This window comes from Syngnathus leptorhynchus, chromosome 2 (genome assembly GCF_054491065.1).
Source record: "Syngnathus leptorhynchus isolate UIUO chromosome 2, UIUO_Slep, whole genome shotgun sequence".
In the NCBI taxonomy this organism is placed as follows: domain Eukaryota; kingdom Metazoa; phylum Chordata; class Actinopteri; order Syngnathiformes; family Syngnathidae; genus Syngnathus; species Syngnathus leptorhynchus.
In genome coordinates, this window is record NC_141196.1 from 7,485,666 (window position 1) to 7,504,347 (window position 18,682).

Below are 18,682 nucleotides of genomic sequence, written 5' to 3' on the forward strand. Positions count from 1 at the left end.
TTGCATGGATTCCAGCGCGTCTGAAAATGTTTCAACCATGTCGACCTTACGCCGTTCCCATCGGCTGTGTTCACTCCCACAATGGCGCAAACACCGATTTCCACCTGCGTGTGTCAACCACAAGAAAGAAAATCCCACCCATGAGGGAGGGGGTTAGACTCTTCCGATACTTTTGGAGGGGAATGTGAGCAGAATGAACATGTAATTAAAAGAAGCAATCCAATTCAACACAAACGGTTCATGATTTGTTGTCGAAGTGACGAGCATGTGGATATATTTCATTTAGCTGAGAAATACCACAGAGAGAACAGAGTACATATTATTTGTAATTATATAAATTTCACAAAGACAATTGAATTTAAGAACATAAAGCACGAAATATTTCCACTCGGTTGAGCTGACACAAAAACACTAATGAAGATGTCTGTGAAACAGTCTCCTCCCCTTTGGTGTGTCAATCAATAAAGAAATGTTTGATGCCATCTCGATGGAGTGCTGTTCACTTGCTGAGTGACAAAATGTGGACGCTGCTTCATCTGATGATTCTACTGATCCCGTACGGAGGCGAGTCCAAGCTCAAGGACAATAGAGTCGCGTGTACAGTATACATCTCTCTTTTTAACACCTTGACTTTCTTTCCTACTCAGGATGTGTTGGTGGGCCGGACTTTACGACAAAGTCGCTTAGAGTTGGACAGAATGTCTCGCTGAATTGTGCCTATGATGTTGAGAACTACAGAAATGTTGTTTGGATCAGACTGGTTTCTGGAACTTTTCCTCAATTTTTATTTGAATCGTCATCTACACCTTTACATAAGCCATCAAAACGCGGAGATCGTCTCACAGCCAAAAAAGATTCTGGACATTTTATTCTGCAAATTAGTAAAGTGCAGAAAAGTGATATTGCAATCTACTACTGCTTGAGTGTGAGTTCTCCAGGGCAGTTTTTGAAAGGAACTTTTCTTCAGGTCAGAGGTAAAGTAAGTACTTTGTAAGATGGTTTTGGAAGAAAAATCTAATGTCGCCATTCTTATATTTCTTTTCATAGACAATGAGACCGACATTCAAAACTTGAAGTTTGATAAGAGCCGACCAGGACCGATCGAGAGCTCACAGTGCTCCGTCCTCCATCCCGTCCGTGGCAATGAAAGTTGTACAGATGGACACAAAGTTTACTGGTTCAGTTCTGGAACTAACGACGTACATGCCAGCTTCGTTTATGCTCATGAGCAGTGTGGAAAGGTCAGGAACGACTCGTTGCAGAAATGCGTTTACGCTGTTTCGAAAAGCGTCAGCTCTTCTGATGCCCGAATGGACATTTGTGCTGTGGCCACCTGTGGAAAGATTTTTATGGGAAAGGGAACACAAGACACCAATAAAGGTAAATATTTCTTTTTCAGTAGTATCAATTGTGTGCTTTTATGTGTAAATGATGATTTTTTTTTCTTTACATCGTCCAGCTCCAAATGCCAGCGAGTATGATACGTTTCAGTATGTTGTCTACGTCTTGGGTGCTGCTTTGGTCTTATCCGTCATCATTTTAGCTATCATCGTCAAAAAGAGAATGACACAAAAATGCTTTGGCTGCAGAGGTAAGTGATTCTCAGCATTATTAATTTTGAGGGCTTCTCAAAGTTTTTGCTTCTTAACAGAGAGAAATCCTTCCCCAAATTTTTAATGGCAAATAAACCAGATGTATCCTTAAATGCTACAGGAATTAAAAAGTTGACCATTTTTCATAAAACAAGTCATAATGTTGCAATAACAAATTCAATCAAAGAAAAATGAGGGAATGTTATGAGAATATAGTGGGGATTAAAAAAAAAAAGAAGCTTTTTTCCCCCGAGATAATTTTTTTTCCAGGAAAGTCGTACCAACGTATCAAGAGAAGTAAGTCATACTTTAACAAGTGAACTTTAAAAATGTAACTTTGGCGCAGTCTTAATACATATTTTATTCTAGATATTTTATTTGTCCAAGAAAAATAGGACTTTATTAACAAAAATATGCCTTTAACAGGCCTTTAATCCTATAATAATAATTTCTCTTGTTCAAATAAAAACTTTATTCATGCAGTGATGTCGGACTATATGTCAAAATCCTATCAGTTTTGAATTGTCCCAAAGGCACAGCGCACAGCAGACCAATTGTTTTGTGGGTGTGTCTGTGACCATACGTGAGAAGAAAATATTACAGCAGAATTTATTGCATTTTTTTCTGGGGACCTCCAAGCTATGGCTCTCTAATGATTTCCCCTCTGATTGTTTAGCTTGTTCGCAAACCCATGAAGAAACGTCCAGCAAGTGAAGCAAGTAAGTAGAAAAAAAGAATTCAGCAGGCTTTCATCTTCTTTTTATGGCACACGCGTCTTATTTTCTCAGAGTGACGAGGACTCCTTGGTTTATTCCGCGCTGAAAATCATCGACAGGAAAAGCAGTAAAGTGAGCCAGACGAATGCGACAACCCCAGAGAAATTTTGTGTATATTCAGGTGTCCGTTTGTAACCAAATAGTCACGCTATTGAATGAATTTGCAAAAGTTATTCAAGAAAGAAAAACTACCATGATTGTTTAAAAATATTCAAATGAATAAAGATGATCAAAGGATGTGTGTGATGCTTATGTGGCGATCGCCACTGCAACCAATAAATATACCCTGAAATGCATATGTAGTGTTGTTATCATTTCACAATGCTTCTTTCACTCGGGGTGAAGGCAAAGTGAAGCGGTAGTTTTGTGCCTTGCTTCGACTTGAAGATTTGTCAACCACAAGAAGGCTTTGACTTTCCATGCGGCAACTGTGGCAGGAGGCCTCAACTGTTTGAAAGTGAGTAAAAAACTAGGTGTGATTTTTGGTTAGGGTGCTTGAAACGTGTGTGTCTGGGTTAGATGGAAATTCTATCTTCATAGTCAAAGAAGTCAATTTAAAGCCTGTCAAATATATTTTCTTTTAAAAGGAATGAAAACAAAGACAATCAACAATCATCAAAAATAAAATAAAAAACAAGTCCGTAACTTAACAATAAACTGTGAAGTAAATTTAGCCAGCCCATTCAACTTTCAAAGTGTTGACGATGTGACCATTCATCACACAATATAAAGAATCTGAACAATGAAAATCTCTGGAATTATCACGTTTTTTTTGTTGAGTTCTTTTTTTACGTGACGCTCCGTGAAAATGGGTCACTAAACTGCTCTTAGAAAAAAAGCAGCGGAAGCCAATTTTCTGCATTTCAGTGTCACGATCGTTTGCAACCTGCAGACGTCTTCATGACTGAGTGGAAGGACAACACTCGGGTCGGCCCGGCTGTCACAATGACCGCCGGACTGACTGCACTTGTGCTTCTCAGCGCGCCATGTGAGTGTAGTATTGATAACCTTTCTTTTGTAATCTCAAAATCAGATTTGAAGAATAATTCTTTCCATTTTACTTTCCCAGCTCTGATTCAAGCGCTACAGCCGGTGTCTTTGGTCAGCGTGGAAGTTGGTCTTAACGTGACCTTTGCATGCTCACGCACAGATAATACGGGAGACATATTTTACTGGTACAAGATAAAAGTCGGTTACGGGATCGAAACCATCGTGGAGGGCTACTTTGGAGAACTATTCCTTCGAAGTCACTTTCAGAACGGCAGATTCACAAGCTGGCACACGGGCGACGTTTACTTTTTAAACATCGCCAATGTCAACAAAGAGGACGAAGCCACGTACACTTGCCAAGTTGGGACCTCGTACAGCATGCGCTTCATTGGCAGTACACATTTGCTTGTGAAAGGTAAACACTTTGAATGTTGCGCATACTTCCCGGTGACGTCACACGTCAATTGACTGAGGCGGAGCATTTTGGAAAACCATCTTTTTCTTCGGTCACTCTTTTCACATTGCACGTGTCTCATTGAAGGTTTGGGAGGTTGATTTTTTTTTTTTTTTTTATGGCCGGGGGTGTATAAGGCCAGCCAAAAGCCAAAAATATAAACCGTATGAGTGCAGTGTGAAAAGAGCTTCATCTTCCCCATCAAAGGGCGCCACTGGGAAAAAGTTCTACTCCCCATATGTTGCAGGTCCCATGCACAGGTCCTTCATCGTGAAACAAATTCCACAAGCCATGTCCGTCGAGGCGGGCCAGTCGGTGACGCTCCAGTGTTCCATTCTCTCAGAGAGCAAGGAGAACAACACTCTGTGTCCGGGTGAATGCAACGTGTACTGGTTCAAATCGGGATCACAAGACTCCTCCTCGCACATCATTTACACCGAGGCAGATGATGAAAAGAGACAAGGGAGCTGTGTCTACCATCTGTTCAAACTCATCCAGAACTCGTCCGATACTGGGACATACCACTGCGCGGTGGCAACATGTGGGCAGATCTTGTTTGGCCAAGGAACTCATGTGGAGATACGTACACGTATGTATTTCAAATTGGAAATTACCATGCAACGATAACGACCCCAACATCTTAAAGAACATCTAGACAACAAGTGGTTCTCCCAAAAAGGAGAGTTTATTCCAGACTAAAAAAAAAGTGTGCATCTGAGATTTGATAATAATGTAATTATTTTATGTTCTTAATCTCCTGCCCACTACCTCAACCTAAATAGGTGTCTTAGTAGACACTGGTATGACGGACAAAAAGTGGAAAACTATCACGCTCAGATCTGACTCTTTTGTTTCACAGAATAGGTTGGGCCTCGCTACTTCCTGTTGCGGTCTGTAACATCATCTTAGGGTCTTAAATTAGCTTCTTCTCATACATGAAGCTTCCAAGCATCTTGGAAGAGTTACTCACTCAAATTTAAGGTTATTCAGCTTTCGGGTGAAATTTTCAAAATATATATCATCAATTATTAATTTATTTGTTTTAATTGACATGAAATTATAATGTTGGCTCAATCTGAAGCAGTTGTGGCACATCTCATGTGGTTTTGTGTGATTGTCCATTTCAGAACAAGATCTGAAACCGGTCGGCATCGTGCTCGGGACTCTGCTTGCCTCTTCCGTGATCGTGGTGGCTGTTGTCACGATCTAGTTTCCGTCGCGTTTATTGTGAATTAAATAGTGACTTTTGGAACAAAAATTGCACTGTCCTCATTCAGCTCACATTTGTTTTTTTTTCCTGCGCATTTTCATGAATGTGACAAATCCCTGCTCAAATCTCAGCAGAAAAACGCAGATCCAGTTTGACGTCACGTTCAATATATTTTTATTGTTCGCTTCAAATCGAGCGGTGGATCTTTCATGAGGAATGCATTAATTATGAAAAATGAAATAAAAGACGACGTTATTTTGCACCCAGCGATATAATTTGTCCATATTCAAAATGTTTGTCATCTATTTGTTTTGGAAGTGTGTGGTCCTTTGTTACTCCCGCTAAAATGTTGTCTTCAGTTCATATGACAAGCATTTTTGGGGGAGGAATCTGGTACTGGGACAAACAAAGTAATATCTTAAACTGAAGAAAACCAATACAAACACGTTAACACAGGAAAGCAAAAAAAAAAAAAAACAACCCCCAAACAAACACACAGAAACGCACGCACACACGCTTCGAACCTCCTGCCACAGATGCTAAATGGAAAGTTCAAGGCTTGTTGTGGATGAAGCTTGTAAATGAATAAAAAACGAAAGCGTGACCTCATGAGATTTCGACTTCCTGTCCAAATGATTCTTTAAAGCACTACAGCAATCATTGTTCAAATCAGAACAGAACTAATTACCGTTCATTTATTTCAAAATTAATTATTTTATTGTTTGCAATGATAAGAAACAAAACATATTGAAAATCTTTTTTTTTCATAATTTTCACATAAAGCACATGTTGAAGCTTTTATTGAGACTTTTATGTTCAACTGTTCCTCGTGATGAAAACTGGTCACTATCATCAATCATTGATTGACAAAAATTTAGAATTTTTTTTCTTAATATAGTAACTTGTCCAAAACTATTCATCATGATTGCTGCATTTAAGATCTGAGGAAGGAATTATCATTAGATCCACTACTGATCCACTACTGTGTACCAACTGATCTCATTGACTGAATTTTAGTAAACATCTTCAACTCTTTATTTGCTTTTAAATGTCTTAAATTATTTTGTTGGTGTTTTTTGTGTCTTGCTTTGTAGATGCCTTCAATTATTTTTTGGGGGTTATCTTTAAATGTATATTTAATGGCACGAAGCGCATTGAGTTACCTTGTGCATGAAATGCGCTACAAAATAAGGCTGCCTTGCCCTAAAACATATTTTCTAATTGAGAGCGATCACATGGTTGTTACTTCAGTTCCTAAACACACCAAAAATGGTTCTTTCCTGAGTGTAAAAAAAAATAAAATAAAAAAAATAAAGAGCATTTCGAGCATTATATCATTTCTGTCTTATTAAGCTTCTCGAAGGCAGACGTCGGTATACGTGCTAAAATCCTCATTCTTTCTCGCTCTCGTTTGCCTGGCTTTGCCACTTTGCCTGGCGACGATGGTCGGCGTGGAATAAACCAAAGTGTCCTCGGTTCTCTGAGAAAACAAGTCAGGCGTGTCACAAGAAGAAGGTGGAAAGGGAGTAAACAAGCGGAGAAACCTTCGACTGACCTGCTGCGCACCACTGCACGTTTCTTCACGGGTTTTCTGACAAGCTGAACATTGAAGAGAGAAAGTCTTTCAAGTAGTGGTTCTTAAACCGGACTCACAAGCCAGAGCTTTTTGGGTTCCACGACACAACTTGCAATATATCATGTTGCGTTGTTTTCAAAAGCGCAGAATTACGTGTGTGTACAGACACGTATACATCTAGATATATATACGTATATATGGATATATAAATATATGTATACATATACTGGATTAGGCATGGCTCAAGTTTTGTCTAAATCACAGGGCCCGAGTTTGACACTTTGAGTCAAAATGACGGCAAACAATTTTTGCATTTGGAGGCTACATGTGCACATTCTCTTACCTTTGCGGAAAGAACAGCCTTTCGTCATGATCTTGCATATGAGGAAGACTGATATGATCCAGCTTAAGGCCAAAGCAGAACCCAAGACAAAGATGACAGACCTTTGTATATCACATTTGCTGCCATCTGGATCACGAAAAAAAAAAAGAAAACATTACAGTGACTTGCACTTTTTAAAATCCGTACTACTTGACAATTCTGAAATCCAAATATTAGATTTACCTTGCGTGATGACCTTTGTTGCCTTTGCCATAAAAATGTGCCCACATGTGACCACAGCACAAGAGTACGTTCCGGCGCTTACGTTGTTTGGCAAAGTGTGAACGCATTCCTGCATTGAACCATTTGTAACTTTATCACATTTGTCATGAGCGTAAATAAAGATGGGATTCGAATCTTCTGGTCCAGCTTTGAGCCAATAAACGTTGTGTCCATCCGCGCACGTTTTACTCCCAGAGCGAGAGACGACCGAGCAGCGCGAGGTCACAGATGGTCCCGGACGGCTCTCGTCAGATAGCAAGTCGTGAGTGACAGCAAAGACAGAGGTTTTTGCTTCTGGAAAATCTGAAAAACAGAATTCACCTTTAAGTATAGTGGCTGGAATGATCTCAAAGCCCAATGACATATTGTCAATTTATCAAAATTACCTTTGACCTGCAGAAATATTCCTTTCAAAAATATCACATCATGAATCCACGGTGTCCAGTGGAAACAGTAGTAGAGCGCTGTGTCGCTTTTTTGCACCCGACTAATTTGCAGAACAAACTTCCCTGACTCTTGCTTGACTGTGATACGACGTCCATTCTTTGATGTCCCAGTTTCGGGTTCTGAGAAATCACGGGCTGTGCTCTGACCTAAAAATTCAGGAAAAGTTCCAGAAACAAGTCGAATCCAAAAAAGAACATCCCACACACTGGTGTCATCTCTGAGACATTCCAGAGAAGCATTTTGTCCAACCGCTGTCATCTCTGTCGTGAAGGTGGGACCACTTGTGCATCCTGAACAGAAGTAAACCAAAAACAAAGATGTTAACGAGAGGGATGAACATGACTATCCCTATCGTCCTTGAGCTCGGACTTGCCTCCGTATGAGATCAGCAGAATCAGCAGATGAAGCGCCGTCCGCATTTTGTCGTCCTTTCAGCAAGTGAGCGGCAGACCCTGCACACAGCATCAAATGTTTATTGACTTGAATCGATTCACACCAAAGGGGAGGCGACAATTTCTAAGACATCTCATTGGTCGTTTCAGGCGTCGACCCAACCCGATGGAAATGCATCCACCAAAACGTTCCTGTAAGTTTGCATTATTTTCTGACAGTCATGCATCTGAATGAACGACACCCACGTGCTCATTACTTAACCAATAAACGTAAAGCGTTTGTGTTGGATGATTCCAAAACATGAAATGTTCTTTACACTTTCTTTGAATGACACACTGAAGTGTGATCACACGGCTCCTGTATTGTACCTTAAATCTTAGCTGGGAGTGTTTTGACAAAATCTCAAAGGTAAGATGAAAGTCAGAATGAAAATTGGATGATGATTTTCATACCTTTGAAAATGATTTTAGTGAAGACAGCAGAAAGAAAAAGTGGAGCAATTTGGGCAGCAAATAGCACTCCTATTCCTATGCTAGGTGGGTCATCAACGGGTCCTAAAAGGTTGCAAAGACTTGCAAATGGTTGCAGACAGTTTTTCTTGTCACGTGTTCAAAATTTCTTCGCGAAATGAAAAAAAACATTGGCAAATATTAGAACTGAAAATTTTTTGTTTTTAATTTATTCATTCATCTCCCGGGTCGCTTATCATCACGAGAGTGCTTGTTGGCAAACTTAATATGTTTTGTAGTTTCTTTTCCTGATGCTATCATGTTGTTCATCAGCATTGGGCGTTAGTTTGAGATTATAAGTGGACTTCATATTTGTCCAAATTCAACCTTTCTATCACTTTGGTGAAGAAAAATTGTGATCAATGAAATGTTTTCCGGCAAATTCCAGCCGAACCCTTTATTTCTTTCACCATCATTTGTCTTGATTTTTTTTTTGCATTTGTGTTTTTTTTTTGTTGAAAATCCACCAAAGTGACTAAATAAGCATGAAAGTACCGTTTAGGTTTTTATATTTAACAAATAAATTGACAAGTTCACCCAAAATGAAACAGGCTTATGTAAGAAGTGTTGAGATGTGCAAACTATTTGTGTATGACCGTTTATGATACAACATGTATTTCCTGACTAGCTGCAGGTACAAAAATGTCACAGTGTGGTCTGGCTGCATCGCATTATCAAATACATGTTGTTGTGTTCTCACTTGTGAGGATAACTTAGCACCTAACTGGGTTGCCGCCACAAGCCAAAAGCGTGAGAGCCTTCCGGGGTTGAGCTTGATTAAGTTATTTTAGTCTGAGATCTATTTGTTTAATACACACTACACTAGGGGTGTCATACTTATTTGTGTCGTGGGCTGCATCGTCAGTCATCGTTTCCGTTGGATGGTCATCGATGATGTCAACCCAAATAAATGCATGAATGTCTCATATTATATACAGTATAGGCGACACAACAAACTGATGAATGACTAGTTTTGAAATCAGTGACTCGTAATAACTGTTTAAATTTGAAAAAAAATGCACGTAAAATAAATGGCTAGAAACATCTCTCTTTTTAAAAGTGAAGACACTGCCGCTCTACTTGTTGAATGACTTTATGAGTGACTACTAAACACAAATTTCAATTCCAATCTCAAGTCTGGACCATTTTATACGAATCGATTATTTGATGCGTGACTGACAGAAGGGCTGGACTGCCAATTGAGCACACCGGGCATTTGAATTTCAGGGTACACATACTCAAGCCTTGCTGTTGATGACGAGGAAAAGAACTCTGGAAAGTTCTTAATCCTGTCTGAGTGTTCATTTTGAAGCAGGACCGAACACGGACACCTTTGTCGAAATCAGAACATGATATATTGATCAAAATCAGCTTTATTGGCCAATATTTCATAACTTCCTACTTTTTATTGGCGCAGCATAAACATCAACGTAAGAATGTTGAAAATGAAGCACAACAGAAGCAATACATTGTTCTCATTTGCACATACAGCCTTAACATGTTAGTATTTTTTTTTTTGTTTTAAATGAAGAAAATCCATCGTCATGAATCACTGGAATCTTTCAAATGTAGCAGTCCATTTTCCACATATTCCAATCCTTTTCACATTTGCAATGTCACTACCATTGTATAAGATGTTTTCTTGTCCTTGGGGAAGCCATTTTTTTTTCTTTTAAATCACTGCAATCATTCTATTTTGATTGACAGAGGTTGTACAGTGTTAGTTTATTCCCAATATGCCAAATATGGTTCTTTGCGCTGTAAATTTCTGCAGTACTTTTGAAATGTAAAATATCGTCGTACAAACTTTGCATTAATTTGGTCTGGTTAGGTTTCGCGGAGGCAGACGTCCGTATACGTGCTAAAATCTTCGTTTTTTCTCGCTGTTATTTGGCTCTCTTTGCCACTTTTCCTGGTGACGATGGTCGGCGCGGAATAAACCAAAGTGTGCTCGGTTGTCTGAAAAAACAAGTCACTTGTGTCACAAGAAGGTGGAACGGCAGCAAACGTGCGGGTAACCTTTCGACTGACCTGATGCGCAACACTGCACGTTTCTTCACGAGTTTGCCGACAAGCTAAAGATCAAAGAAAGAAAGTCTATCAAGCAATGGCGTCACGAGGACTCCCAAAATAACTTGTATTACATCTTTTCCATCCCCCAAGGTGCATGCCTACACTTTTCTTTTTCTTATGGCAATGAGTGATACATTTGGCAACTATATTGGATTGGTGTTAAAATGAGGGAATGTTTGAAAACTAATGCCTCCCTCCCCCAAATTGTGAGAACCCCAAAAGAAGCAGTGGAATTTCTCTCACCTATGCAGGAACAAAATGTTTTTGTCTTGACCTTATATATGAGAAAAGCTGACAGGATGGAGATTAAGGTCAAAGCAGCAGCCATGACGAAGATAACAGTCATTAGGAAATCAGACTTGCTGGGGTCTGGATTATGAAAGAAAAGAAAAAAACAGCAAACAATAATTCGAAGTTTTTGAAATCCGTGCTACTTGACAATTCTGAAATCAAAATATTTGATTTACCTTGCATGTTGACCTTTGTTGCCTCTGCCATAAAAATGTGCCCACATGTGGCCACAGCACAAGAGTACGTTTCGGCGTTGACGTTGTTTGGGAAAGCGTGAACGCATTCCTGCATGGAACCATTTGCAACTTTGTCACATTTGTCATGAGCGTAAATGAAGTTGGGATTTGAATCTTCTGGTCCAGCTCTGAGCCAATAAACGTTGTGTCCATCCGCACACGTTTTATTAACAGAGCGAGAGACGAACGAGCACTGCGATCGGCTCTCGTTGAACTGCAAGTCATGAGTGACAGCAGTGACGGCGGTCTCTGCTTCTGCTACGTCTGAAATGCAAATTGACCTTTTAGTCTTTCATGTTGATTATCAAAGAACTGCCCAAAATTATTTAAATGATAGTGTCTAATTATTCTCAAAGCAAAATCACCTTACCTTTAACCTGTAGAAATACTCCATTCACAAATTTTGATTTATTAGCCCATGTTGTCCATTTGAAACAGTAGTAGAGCGCCGTGTCGCTTTTTTGCACCCGACTAATTTGCAGAACAAACTTCCCTGGCTTTTGCTTGACTGTGATATGTCCAGTTTCGCGGCTTGTAGAACCAAAGCTTGGCATCTGACCTAAGATTTCTGGAAAGCTTCCAGACGCAAGTCGAATCCAATAAAGTTCAGCCCCAAATTCAGACCGGTTGCGGGCACATTCCAGAGAGACACTCTGTCCAACCTTTTTGGTCTCTGTTGTGAAGATGGGCTGACCCGTGTTTCCTGCACAGAACAAAACACAGAGTATGAGTGATGAACATGACGCCGTTGCCTTTGAGCTTGGACTTGCCTCCAAACGGGATCAGCAGGAGCAGCAGATGAAGCGTCGTCCGCATCTTGTTGTTCCATCAAGTGCAGCAGTTCCTCCAGAGAGCTTCAAATATTTGACTTGAAACATAGAACACTAAAGGGGAGGGGACAATTTGACAGACATCGCATTGGCCGTTTCAGGTGTCAACCCAACCTGGCTCCTCTCAGTGAACGTTCTTCTGTACAATACTTGATATCTAGTTGCTGCATCACGTTTTAGACTTTGACGCTTTGAATAACGCACAATTTCAATGTATCAATAAATCAACTTGGAGCAAAACCCCAAAATAGAGAAAACCTTAAATTAGTGTGGCATTGTGAAGATCTGCTTCATCAACAGAGTTTGTGCAAAGAGAAATAATTGATCACACGCAAATCAGCTTCTTTGTATCAAGTTTTAAAAGCTTACCGAAAAACAAAGACTATGTGACGGACAATGACAAAGGCACAATACAAAAATGTGTCATGTGACAAAAAAGAAATGAAAATATTTGTTGTTTGCTATAGAGTTCACTTTAACCACAAACACGCATGCATCAGTATTTATAACAATTATCTGTCCTGAACTATTTTTTGCTTTGGATTGAAGAGGACGGCGGCCATGTTGGAGACTACCCTATCCATGCTCAATAGGGTTTAAGTCAGCTGCCGGTCTTGGCCAGTCTAAATTTTCTTCAACATCATCCTCTTTTGTCACTTTGTTTTAGGTCATTATCTAGTTGCACGATGAAGGTTCTCAGTTTGTTTGCTTCTTTTTTTTCTCAGTGGCAGATGGATGACAGTAGCATTTCCTGACTGACTGCCGGTGCAAAAATGTGGTCAGACGACATCAGCAAAGAGAACGTGCTGTCGTTTGGTTCCCACTTGTAGAGGTAATTCAGCCCTTTAGTGGGATGCTTAATAAATATATGCAAATAATAGTTTTTTCATTGATACAAAATACATTGTGAACAATTTGTGTGGGATCCTGGGGTGCTTAATAAATATATGCAAAAAATAGAAATATTATAAATTGTTTTTACATTCATACAAAATAAAATACCCCCCAATGATGACATACATGGATGATTAAACGTCCTGTTGTTTTCCTAACACGCTGATGAATTTTTTTTTCATAAAATATGAATACAGTTATAGTCTTTTTTCCCAGAAATTTTATTCATGTTGCATTCTATTTTTCAGTGCAAGATTCAACTAAGAATTTTTCAGCTTCAAGTAATGACAATAGAAACATATTTTTGTCAGCAGTACTGTTGCTAATTCGCATTTAGCTAATGAGCTAGCTTTTAGCACGTACGGTGCAAGTCATGAGCGAAGCCTTGGTCTGTGCTGCATCTAGCGTATTGCTTTCCACCATGCTGAAAAGCACAGTTGAGTTGAGGCGGGCATTTTCTTCCCTCTGTGAGGAAACGACATCCAATGAATAAATAAAAAAAACCCACAACTTATTTAAGGAATACATACATTTAACGTCGGAGGGCCTTGAAAATCACAAGGGTTCTTGCTTTGCTTTGAAAAAGAGGCTGTAAATAGTAATAAAAAGAGATCATTAGAGTGCAGTATGAAAAAGGGGGCGGGGCATCAGTGACAGACATGACCCATATTCTCAACCACTATGCTGCAACAAGTTGCAGGAATGGATCAAATTTTACTTACCTGGTAAAATAAGATTGTCCTTTATTTGTCCCATACAGGAAAATTCCAGAGTACGCAGGTTTGAATTTTCTCATAGTCAGACAAACAGAATGTAAACATTCGCAAGGAGCTTCTGTTGATCACAACTCACACCCAAACGCTCACACGCCAACTACTCCTATTGTCACTCACGGTCTTTTAGGCAATACCAGGTACGCCTGCGTGTACCTTTTGGGACATTTGTGTATGACGGTGTGACATTAGCTCTCCAAAGTCAAACACTTTCTTAGATTTAATGAGGGTTAGAAAACACGGCCTTACATTACCTGTGTTGTTTTTCACGATGACATTGATCAGTAAGGCGATGACCAGCAGACTTAAGGCCACGATGGAAGACAAAACCAGAATAATTTCTTTGTGTGAACCATCAAATGGAATCACGCTTTCTAAAGAAATGAAAGGAGACACGCCTGTGAATGGCCTGGCTAAATAATATCACAAGTCAGTCGGTCGGTCGGTCAGTCAGTCAGTCTCAGTCAAGCAATTTTCACTATTGAAACTTCACACTTGGCACTAGTGAAGATGACATACCTTTAATGATGACCTTTGTTGCTTTTGCCATAAAAATCTGCCCACATGTGACCACAGCACAAGAGTACGTTCCGGCGTCGACGTTGTTTGGGAAAGTGTGAACGCATTTCTGTATGGGGCCATTTGCAACTTTGTCACATTTGTCATGAGCGTAAATGAAGTTGGGATTTGAATCTTCTGGTCCAGCTCTGAGCCAATAAACGTTGTGTCCATCCGCACACGTTTTATTAACAGAGCGAGAGAAAATCGAGCACCGCAATTGGCTCTCGTTGAACTGCAAGTCATGACTGACAGCAGTGACGGCGGTCTCTGCTTCTGGGACGTCTGAAATGCAAATTGACCTTTTAGTCTTTCATGTTAATTATCACAGAACTGCAGAAAAAATATTTAAATGACTAATTATTGTCTAAATATTCTCAATGCCAAATCACACATATCCATATTTACCTTTGACCAGTAGAAATATTCCATTCAAAAGTTCCATTTTTTGATACCGTGATGGCCATTTGAAACAGTAGTAGAGCCCTGTGTCGATTTTTTGCACCTGACGAATTTGCAGAACGAACTTCCCTGGCTCTTGCTTGACTGTGATACGACGTCCACTCTTTGATGTCCCAGTTTTGGGTTCTGCATGATCAAAGGATGACATCTGACCTAAGATTTCTGGAAAGCTTCCAGATGCAAATTGAATCCAAATAAGAACAGCCTCAAATTCAGAAGGGTTGCGGGCACATTCCAGAGAGACACGCTGTCCAACCTTTTTGGTCTCTGTTGTGAAGATGGGCTGACCCATGTATCCTGAACAGAACAAAACACAGCGTAAGAGTGATGAACATGACTCCATTGCCTTTGAGCTTGGACTTGCCTCCAAACGGGATCAGCAGGAGAAGCAGATGAAGCGTCGTCCGCATCTTGTTCTTCCAGCAAGTGCAGCAGTTCCTCCAGAGAGCTTCAAATGTTTGACTTGAAACGTAGAACACCACAGGGGAGGGGACAATTTGACAGACATCGCATTGGCCGTTTCAGGTGTCAACCCAACCTGGCTCCTCTCAGTGAATGCTCTTCTGTACAAGACTTGATATCTAGTTGCTGCGTCACGTTTGAGACTCTGACACTTTAAATAGCGCACATTCATCACTAACGATTTCAATATATCAATGAATCAACTTGGAGCAAAACCTCCAGAAAACCTTAAATCTGTAAGCATTCTGAAGGTTTACTTCAGAAACAGTTTGTGCAGAGCAAAATAATTATTCACACATAAATCAGCTTCTTCATATCAAGCTTAAAAAGCTTAACGAAAAACAATGACTACGTGAGGGACTATGACAAGGGGTCATCTGAAGCAAAAGAAATGAAAATATTTAGCGTTTGCTATTGCGTTCACTTCAACCCCATACACGAATGCATCAGTATTTATTACAATCATGTGTCCTGAACTCCTTTGTACTTTGGAAAGAAGAGGATGGTGGCCATTTTGGAGACTAACCTATGCATGCGTGTTCAAAAGGGTTTAAGTCAGCTGACGGTCTTGGCCAGTCTAAAATCTTCAACATCATCCTACTGTGTGATTTTATTTTAGGTCACATTATTTGGTTGCACGATGAAGGTTCTCAGTTTGGATGCTTCTTTTGTTTCTCAGTGGCAGATGGATGACAGTAGCATTTCCTGACTGACTGTCAGTGCAGAAATGTCAATGTGGTCAGACGACATCATCAAAGAGAACGTGTTGTCGTTTGGTTACTACTTGTACAGGTAATCTAGCGCTTTAGTGACAAAGTGTTTTTACGATGCAAAATGAGATGCTTAATAGATATATGTAAATAATAAATTGTTTTTAAATTCATACAAAATAAAATAATCCCCCATGATGACATAAATGGATGATGAAGTGTCCCGTTTTTTTCCTAATGCGCTGATGATTTTTTTTCTCATAAAATATGAATAAAATAATAGTATTTTTTCTCAGACATTTTATTCTCGTTACATTATATTTTTCAGTTCAAGATCCAACAAACTCTCAGCTGCAAGTAATGACAATAGAAACATTATTTTTGAAATAACAAATGAGCCAGCAGTATTATTGCTAATTCGCATTTAGCTAGTGAGCTAGCTTTTAGCACATACCGGTGCAAGTCATGAGTGACTTAACATATTCACATTCTTTTTGTTTTTTGTTTTTAAATGATGAAAATCGATTGTCATGACTCACTGGAGTCCTTAAAATGAATGTGGTACTTCAGAAAAATAGCTCGAGTACATTTCTATTTACATCTTCCAATCCTTATCACATTTGCAATCTCACTACCATTGTACAGGATGTTTTCTTGTCTTTGATGAAGCAATTATTATTTTTTTTAATCACTACAATCATTCTATTTTGATTGATGGAGGTTGTACAGTGTTAGTTTAGTCCCAACATGCCAAATATGGTTCCTTGCGTTGTAAATTTCTGCAGTACTTTAGAAATGTAAAAATTCTCAATACAAACTTTGTATTGAGGTTTATTTTAGTTTAGTCCCAATATCCCAAATATGGTTCCTTGTGCTGTAAACGTCTGAAGTACTTTTGAAATGTGAATGATCTTAATACAAACTTTAAATTAATTTGATCTCGTTAGGTTTCGTGGAGGCAGACGTCTGTATACGTGCTAAACTCCTCGTTTTTTCTCACTCTCGGTTGGATGGCTTTGCCACTTTTCCTGGCGACGATGGTCGGCGCGGAATAAACCAAAGTGTCCTCGGTTCTCTGAGAAAACAAGTCAGGCGTGTCACAAGAAGAAGGTGGAAAGGGAGTAAACAAGCGGAGAAACCTTCGACTGACCTGCTGCGCACCACTGCACGTTTCTTCACGGGTTTTCTGACAAGCTGAACATTGAAGAGAGAAAGTCTTTCAAGTAGTCATTCTTAAATAGGACTCACAAACCAGAGGTTTTTGGGTTCCACGACATAACTTGCAACATTGCATGTTGCGTTGTTTTAAAAAGCGCAGAATTACGTGTGTGTACAGACACGTATACATCTAGATATATATATATACGTATATATGGATATATGAATATATTATATGGAAACTTTTATATGGCTCAAGTTTTGTCTAAATCACAGGGCCCGAGTTTGACACTTTGAGTCAAAATGATGGCAAAAAACTTTTGCATTTGGAGGCTACATGTGCACGTTCTCTTACCTTTGCAGTAAAAACAGCCTTTTGTCTTGGTCTTGCATATGAGGAAGGCTGATATGATCCAGCTTAAGGCCAAAGTAGAACCCAAGACAAAGATGACAGACCTTTGTATATCACATTTGCTGCCATCTGGATCATGAGGATGAAAAAAAACCAACAAAAAAACCCAGCAAAAATTACAATTCAAGCAATTTTCATTATTGAAACTTCACACGTGGCACTAGTGAAGATGACAAACCTTTAATGATGACCTTTGTTGCTTTTGCCATAAAAATGTGCCCACATGTGACCACAGCACAAGAGTACGTTCCGGCGCTTACGTTGTTTGGCAAAGTGTGAACGCATTCCTGCATTGAACCATTTGCAACTTTATCACATTTGTCATGAGCGTAAACGAAGTTGGGATTCGAATCTTCTGGTCCAGCTCTGAGCCAATAAACGTTGTGTCCATCCGCACACGTATTAACAGAGCGAGAGACGAACGAGCACTGTGATCGGCTCTCGTTGAACTGCAAGTCATGAGTGACAGCAGTGACGACGGTCTCTGCTTCTGGAACGTCTGAAATGCAAGTTGACCTTTTAGTCTTTCATGTTGATTATCAAAGAACTGCCCAAAATAATTTAAATGATAAATTAGTGTCTAATTATTCTCAAAGCAAAATCACCTTACCTTTAACCTGTATAAATACTCCATTCAAAAATGTCGATTCATGAGCCCATGTTTTCCATTTGAAACAGTAGTAGAGCGCCGTGTCGTTTTTTTGCACCCGACTAATTTGCAGAAGGAACTTCCCTGGCTCTTGCTTGACTGTGATACGACGTCCACTCTTTGATGTCCCAGTTTCAGCTTCTCCCATACCAAAGGATTTCATCTGACCTAAGATTTCTGGAAAGCTTCCAGAAACAAGTCGAATCCAAGCAAGAACAGCCTGAATTTCAGAAGGGTTGCGGGCACATTCCAGAGAGACACTCTCTCCAACCTCTTTGGTCTCTGTTGTAAAGATGGGCTGACCCATGTATCCTGAACAGAACAAAACACAGCGTAAGAGTGATGAACATGACTCCATTGCCTTTGAGCTTTGACTTGCCTCTAAACGGGATCAGCAGGAGCATCAGATGAAGCATCGTCCGCATCTTGTTCTTCCAGCAAGTGCAGCAGTTCCTCCAGAGAGCTTCAAATGTTTGACTTGAAACGTAGAACACCAAAAGGGAGGGGACAATTTTACACACATCGCATTGGCCGTTTCAGGTGTGAACCCAACCCGGCTCCTCTCAGTGAACACTCTTCTGTACAAGACTTGATATCTAGTTGCTGCGTCACGTTTGAGACAG

The 18,682-nt window shown here is 39.8% G+C and overlaps 6 protein-coding genes across 7 annotated transcripts; 2 read left to right on the top strand and 4 right to left on the bottom strand.

Moving 5' to 3' along the window:
- Positions 1 to 631: 631 nt before the first annotated feature.
- LOC147060530 (uncharacterized) lies at positions 632 to 2,662 on the top strand (the record flags this gene model as incomplete). Its single annotated transcript, XM_085905709.1, has 5 exons — positions 632 to 974; positions 1,048 to 1,380; positions 1,460 to 1,591; positions 2,269 to 2,311; positions 2,381 to 2,662. Coding segments are annotated over 4 exons (846 nt in total), but the record flags the coding sequence as incomplete, so codon positions are not given.
- Positions 2,663 to 3,267: 605 nt separating this feature from the next.
- LOC147060531 (immunoglobulin kappa light chain-like) lies at positions 3,268 to 5,022 on the top strand. The gene is made up of 4 exons (XM_085903590.1): positions 3,268 to 3,356; positions 3,438 to 3,773; positions 4,060 to 4,401; positions 4,940 to 5,022. Exons 1-4 carry the CDS (start codon positions 3,269 to 3,271, stop codon positions 5,020 to 5,022), a joined length of 849 nt encoding a protein of 282 aa, XP_085759716.1. The 5' UTR covers position 3,268.
- Positions 5,023 to 5,149: 127 nt separating this feature from the next.
- Positions 5,150 to 8,125, bottom strand: LOC147060532 (uncharacterized). Its single transcript, XM_085903665.1, has 5 exons — positions 7,589 to 8,125; positions 7,164 to 7,505; positions 6,942 to 7,067; positions 6,578 to 6,621; positions 5,150 to 6,502 (listed from the first exon to the last, which is right to left on the bottom strand). The coding sequence occupies exons 1-5, from the start codon at positions 7,905 to 7,907 to the stop codon at positions 6,371 to 6,373; spliced, it is 963 nt and encodes a 320-aa protein (XP_085759791.1). The 5' UTR covers positions 7,908 to 8,125; the 3' UTR covers positions 5,150 to 6,370.
- A 1,829-nt stretch (positions 8,126 to 9,954) lies between these two features.
- On the bottom strand, positions 9,955 to 12,100 carry LOC147060533 (uncharacterized). 2 transcript variants are annotated; one of them, XM_085905672.1, is made up of 5 exons: positions 11,522 to 12,100; positions 11,092 to 11,415; positions 10,868 to 10,993; positions 10,583 to 10,626; positions 9,955 to 10,510 (listed from the first exon to the last, which is right to left on the bottom strand). In XM_085905672.1, exons 1-5 carry the CDS (start codon positions 11,703 to 11,705, stop codon positions 10,379 to 10,381), a joined length of 810 nt encoding a protein of 269 aa, XP_085761798.1. In that variant the 5' UTR covers positions 11,706 to 12,100; the 3' UTR covers positions 9,955 to 10,378. The 2 variants fall into 2 exon arrangements, with proteins under 2 accessions (XP_085761798.1, XP_085761797.1); XM_085905671.1 differs by having other exon boundaries at positions 9,955 to 10,626.
- A 994-nt stretch (positions 12,101 to 13,094) lies between these two features.
- LOC147060534 (uncharacterized) lies at positions 13,095 to 15,742 on the bottom strand. The gene is made up of 6 exons (XM_085905801.1): positions 15,033 to 15,742; positions 14,615 to 14,965; positions 14,168 to 14,491; positions 13,903 to 14,022; positions 13,406 to 13,464; positions 13,095 to 13,340 (listed from the first exon to the last, which is right to left on the bottom strand). Exons 1-6 carry the CDS (start codon positions 15,076 to 15,078, stop codon positions 13,221 to 13,223), a joined length of 1,020 nt encoding a protein of 339 aa, XP_085761927.1. The 5' UTR covers positions 15,079 to 15,742; the 3' UTR covers positions 13,095 to 13,220.
- A 402-nt stretch (positions 15,743 to 16,144) lies between these two features.
- LOC147060535 (uncharacterized) lies at positions 16,145 to 18,682 on the bottom strand. Its single transcript, XM_085906076.1, has 5 exons — positions 18,021 to 18,682; positions 17,589 to 17,909; positions 17,354 to 17,479; positions 16,991 to 17,034; positions 16,145 to 16,915 (listed from the first exon to the last, which is right to left on the bottom strand). The coding sequence occupies exons 1-5, from the start codon at positions 18,415 to 18,417 to the stop codon at positions 16,784 to 16,786; spliced, it is 1,020 nt and encodes a 339-aa protein (XP_085762202.1). The 5' UTR covers positions 18,418 to 18,682; the 3' UTR covers positions 16,145 to 16,783.

What these genes read in the sequence shown, in the direction of transcription:
- LOC147060531 (XM_085903590.1), top strand. Translation starts at nt 3,269, where the DNA reads ATGACTGAGTGGAAGGACAACACTCGGGTCGGCCCGGCTGTCACAATG. An exon ending in TACACATTTGCTTGTGAAAG is followed by an intron (nt 3,774 to 4,059) that starts GTAAACACTTTG and finishes CATATGTTGCAG; the next exon opens with GTCCCATGCACAGGTCCTTC. An exon ending in TCATGTGGAGATACGTACAC is followed by an intron (nt 4,402 to 4,939) that starts GTATGTATTTCA and finishes TGTCCATTTCAG; the next exon opens with AACAAGATCTGAAACCGGTC.
- LOC147060532 (XM_085903665.1), bottom strand. Translation starts at nt 7,907, where the DNA reads ATGACAGCGGTTGGACAAAATGCTTCTCTGGAATGTCTCAGAGATGAC. An exon ending in AACAAAGGTCATCACGCAAG is followed by an intron (nt 7,068 to 7,163) that starts GTAAATCTAATA and finishes TTCGTGATCCAG; the next exon opens with ATGGCAGCAAATGTGATATA. An exon ending in AGGCTGTTCTTTCCGCAAAG is followed by an intron (nt 6,622 to 6,941) that starts GTAAGAGAATGT and finishes TTCAATGTTCAG; the next exon opens with CTTGTCAGAAAACCCGTGAA.
- LOC147060533 (XM_085905671.1), bottom strand. Translation starts at nt 11,705, where the DNA reads ATGCCAAGCTTTGGTTCTACAAGCCGCGAAACTGGACATATCACAGTC. An exon ending in AACAAAGGTCAACATGCAAG is followed by an intron (nt 10,994 to 11,091) that starts GTAAATCAAATA and finishes TTCATAATCCAG; the next exon opens with ACCCCAGCAAGTCTGATTTC. An exon ending in AACATTTTGTTCCTGCATAG is followed by an intron (nt 10,627 to 10,867) that starts GTGAGAGAAATT and finishes TTTGATCTTTAG; the next exon opens with CTTGTCGGCAAACTCGTGAA.
- LOC147060534 (XM_085905801.1), bottom strand. Translation starts at nt 15,078, where the DNA reads ATGCGGACGACGCTTCATCTGCTTCTCCTGCTGATCCCGTTTGGAG. An exon ending in AATATTTCTACTGGTCAAAG is followed by an intron (nt 14,492 to 14,614) that starts GTAAATATGGAT and finishes TTTGCATTTCAG; the next exon opens with ACGTCCCAGAAGCAGAGACC. An exon ending in CATCGTGAAAAACAACACAG is followed by an intron (nt 13,465 to 13,902) that starts GTAATGTAAGGC and finishes TACTATTTACAG; the next exon opens with CCTCTTTTTCAAAGCAAAGC.
- LOC147060535 (XM_085906076.1), bottom strand. Translation starts at nt 18,417, where the DNA reads ATGGAGTCATGTTCATCACTCTTACGCTGTGTTTTGTTCTGTTCAGGA. An exon ending in AGTATTTATACAGGTTAAAG is followed by an intron (nt 17,910 to 18,020) that starts GTAAGGTGATTT and finishes CTTGCATTTCAG; the next exon opens with ACGTTCCAGAAGCAGAGACC. An exon ending in CGTGCAGTGGTGCGCAGCAG is followed by an intron (nt 16,916 to 16,990) that starts GTCAGTCGAAGG and finishes TTGTTTTCTCAG; the next exon opens with AGAACCGAGGACACTTTGGT.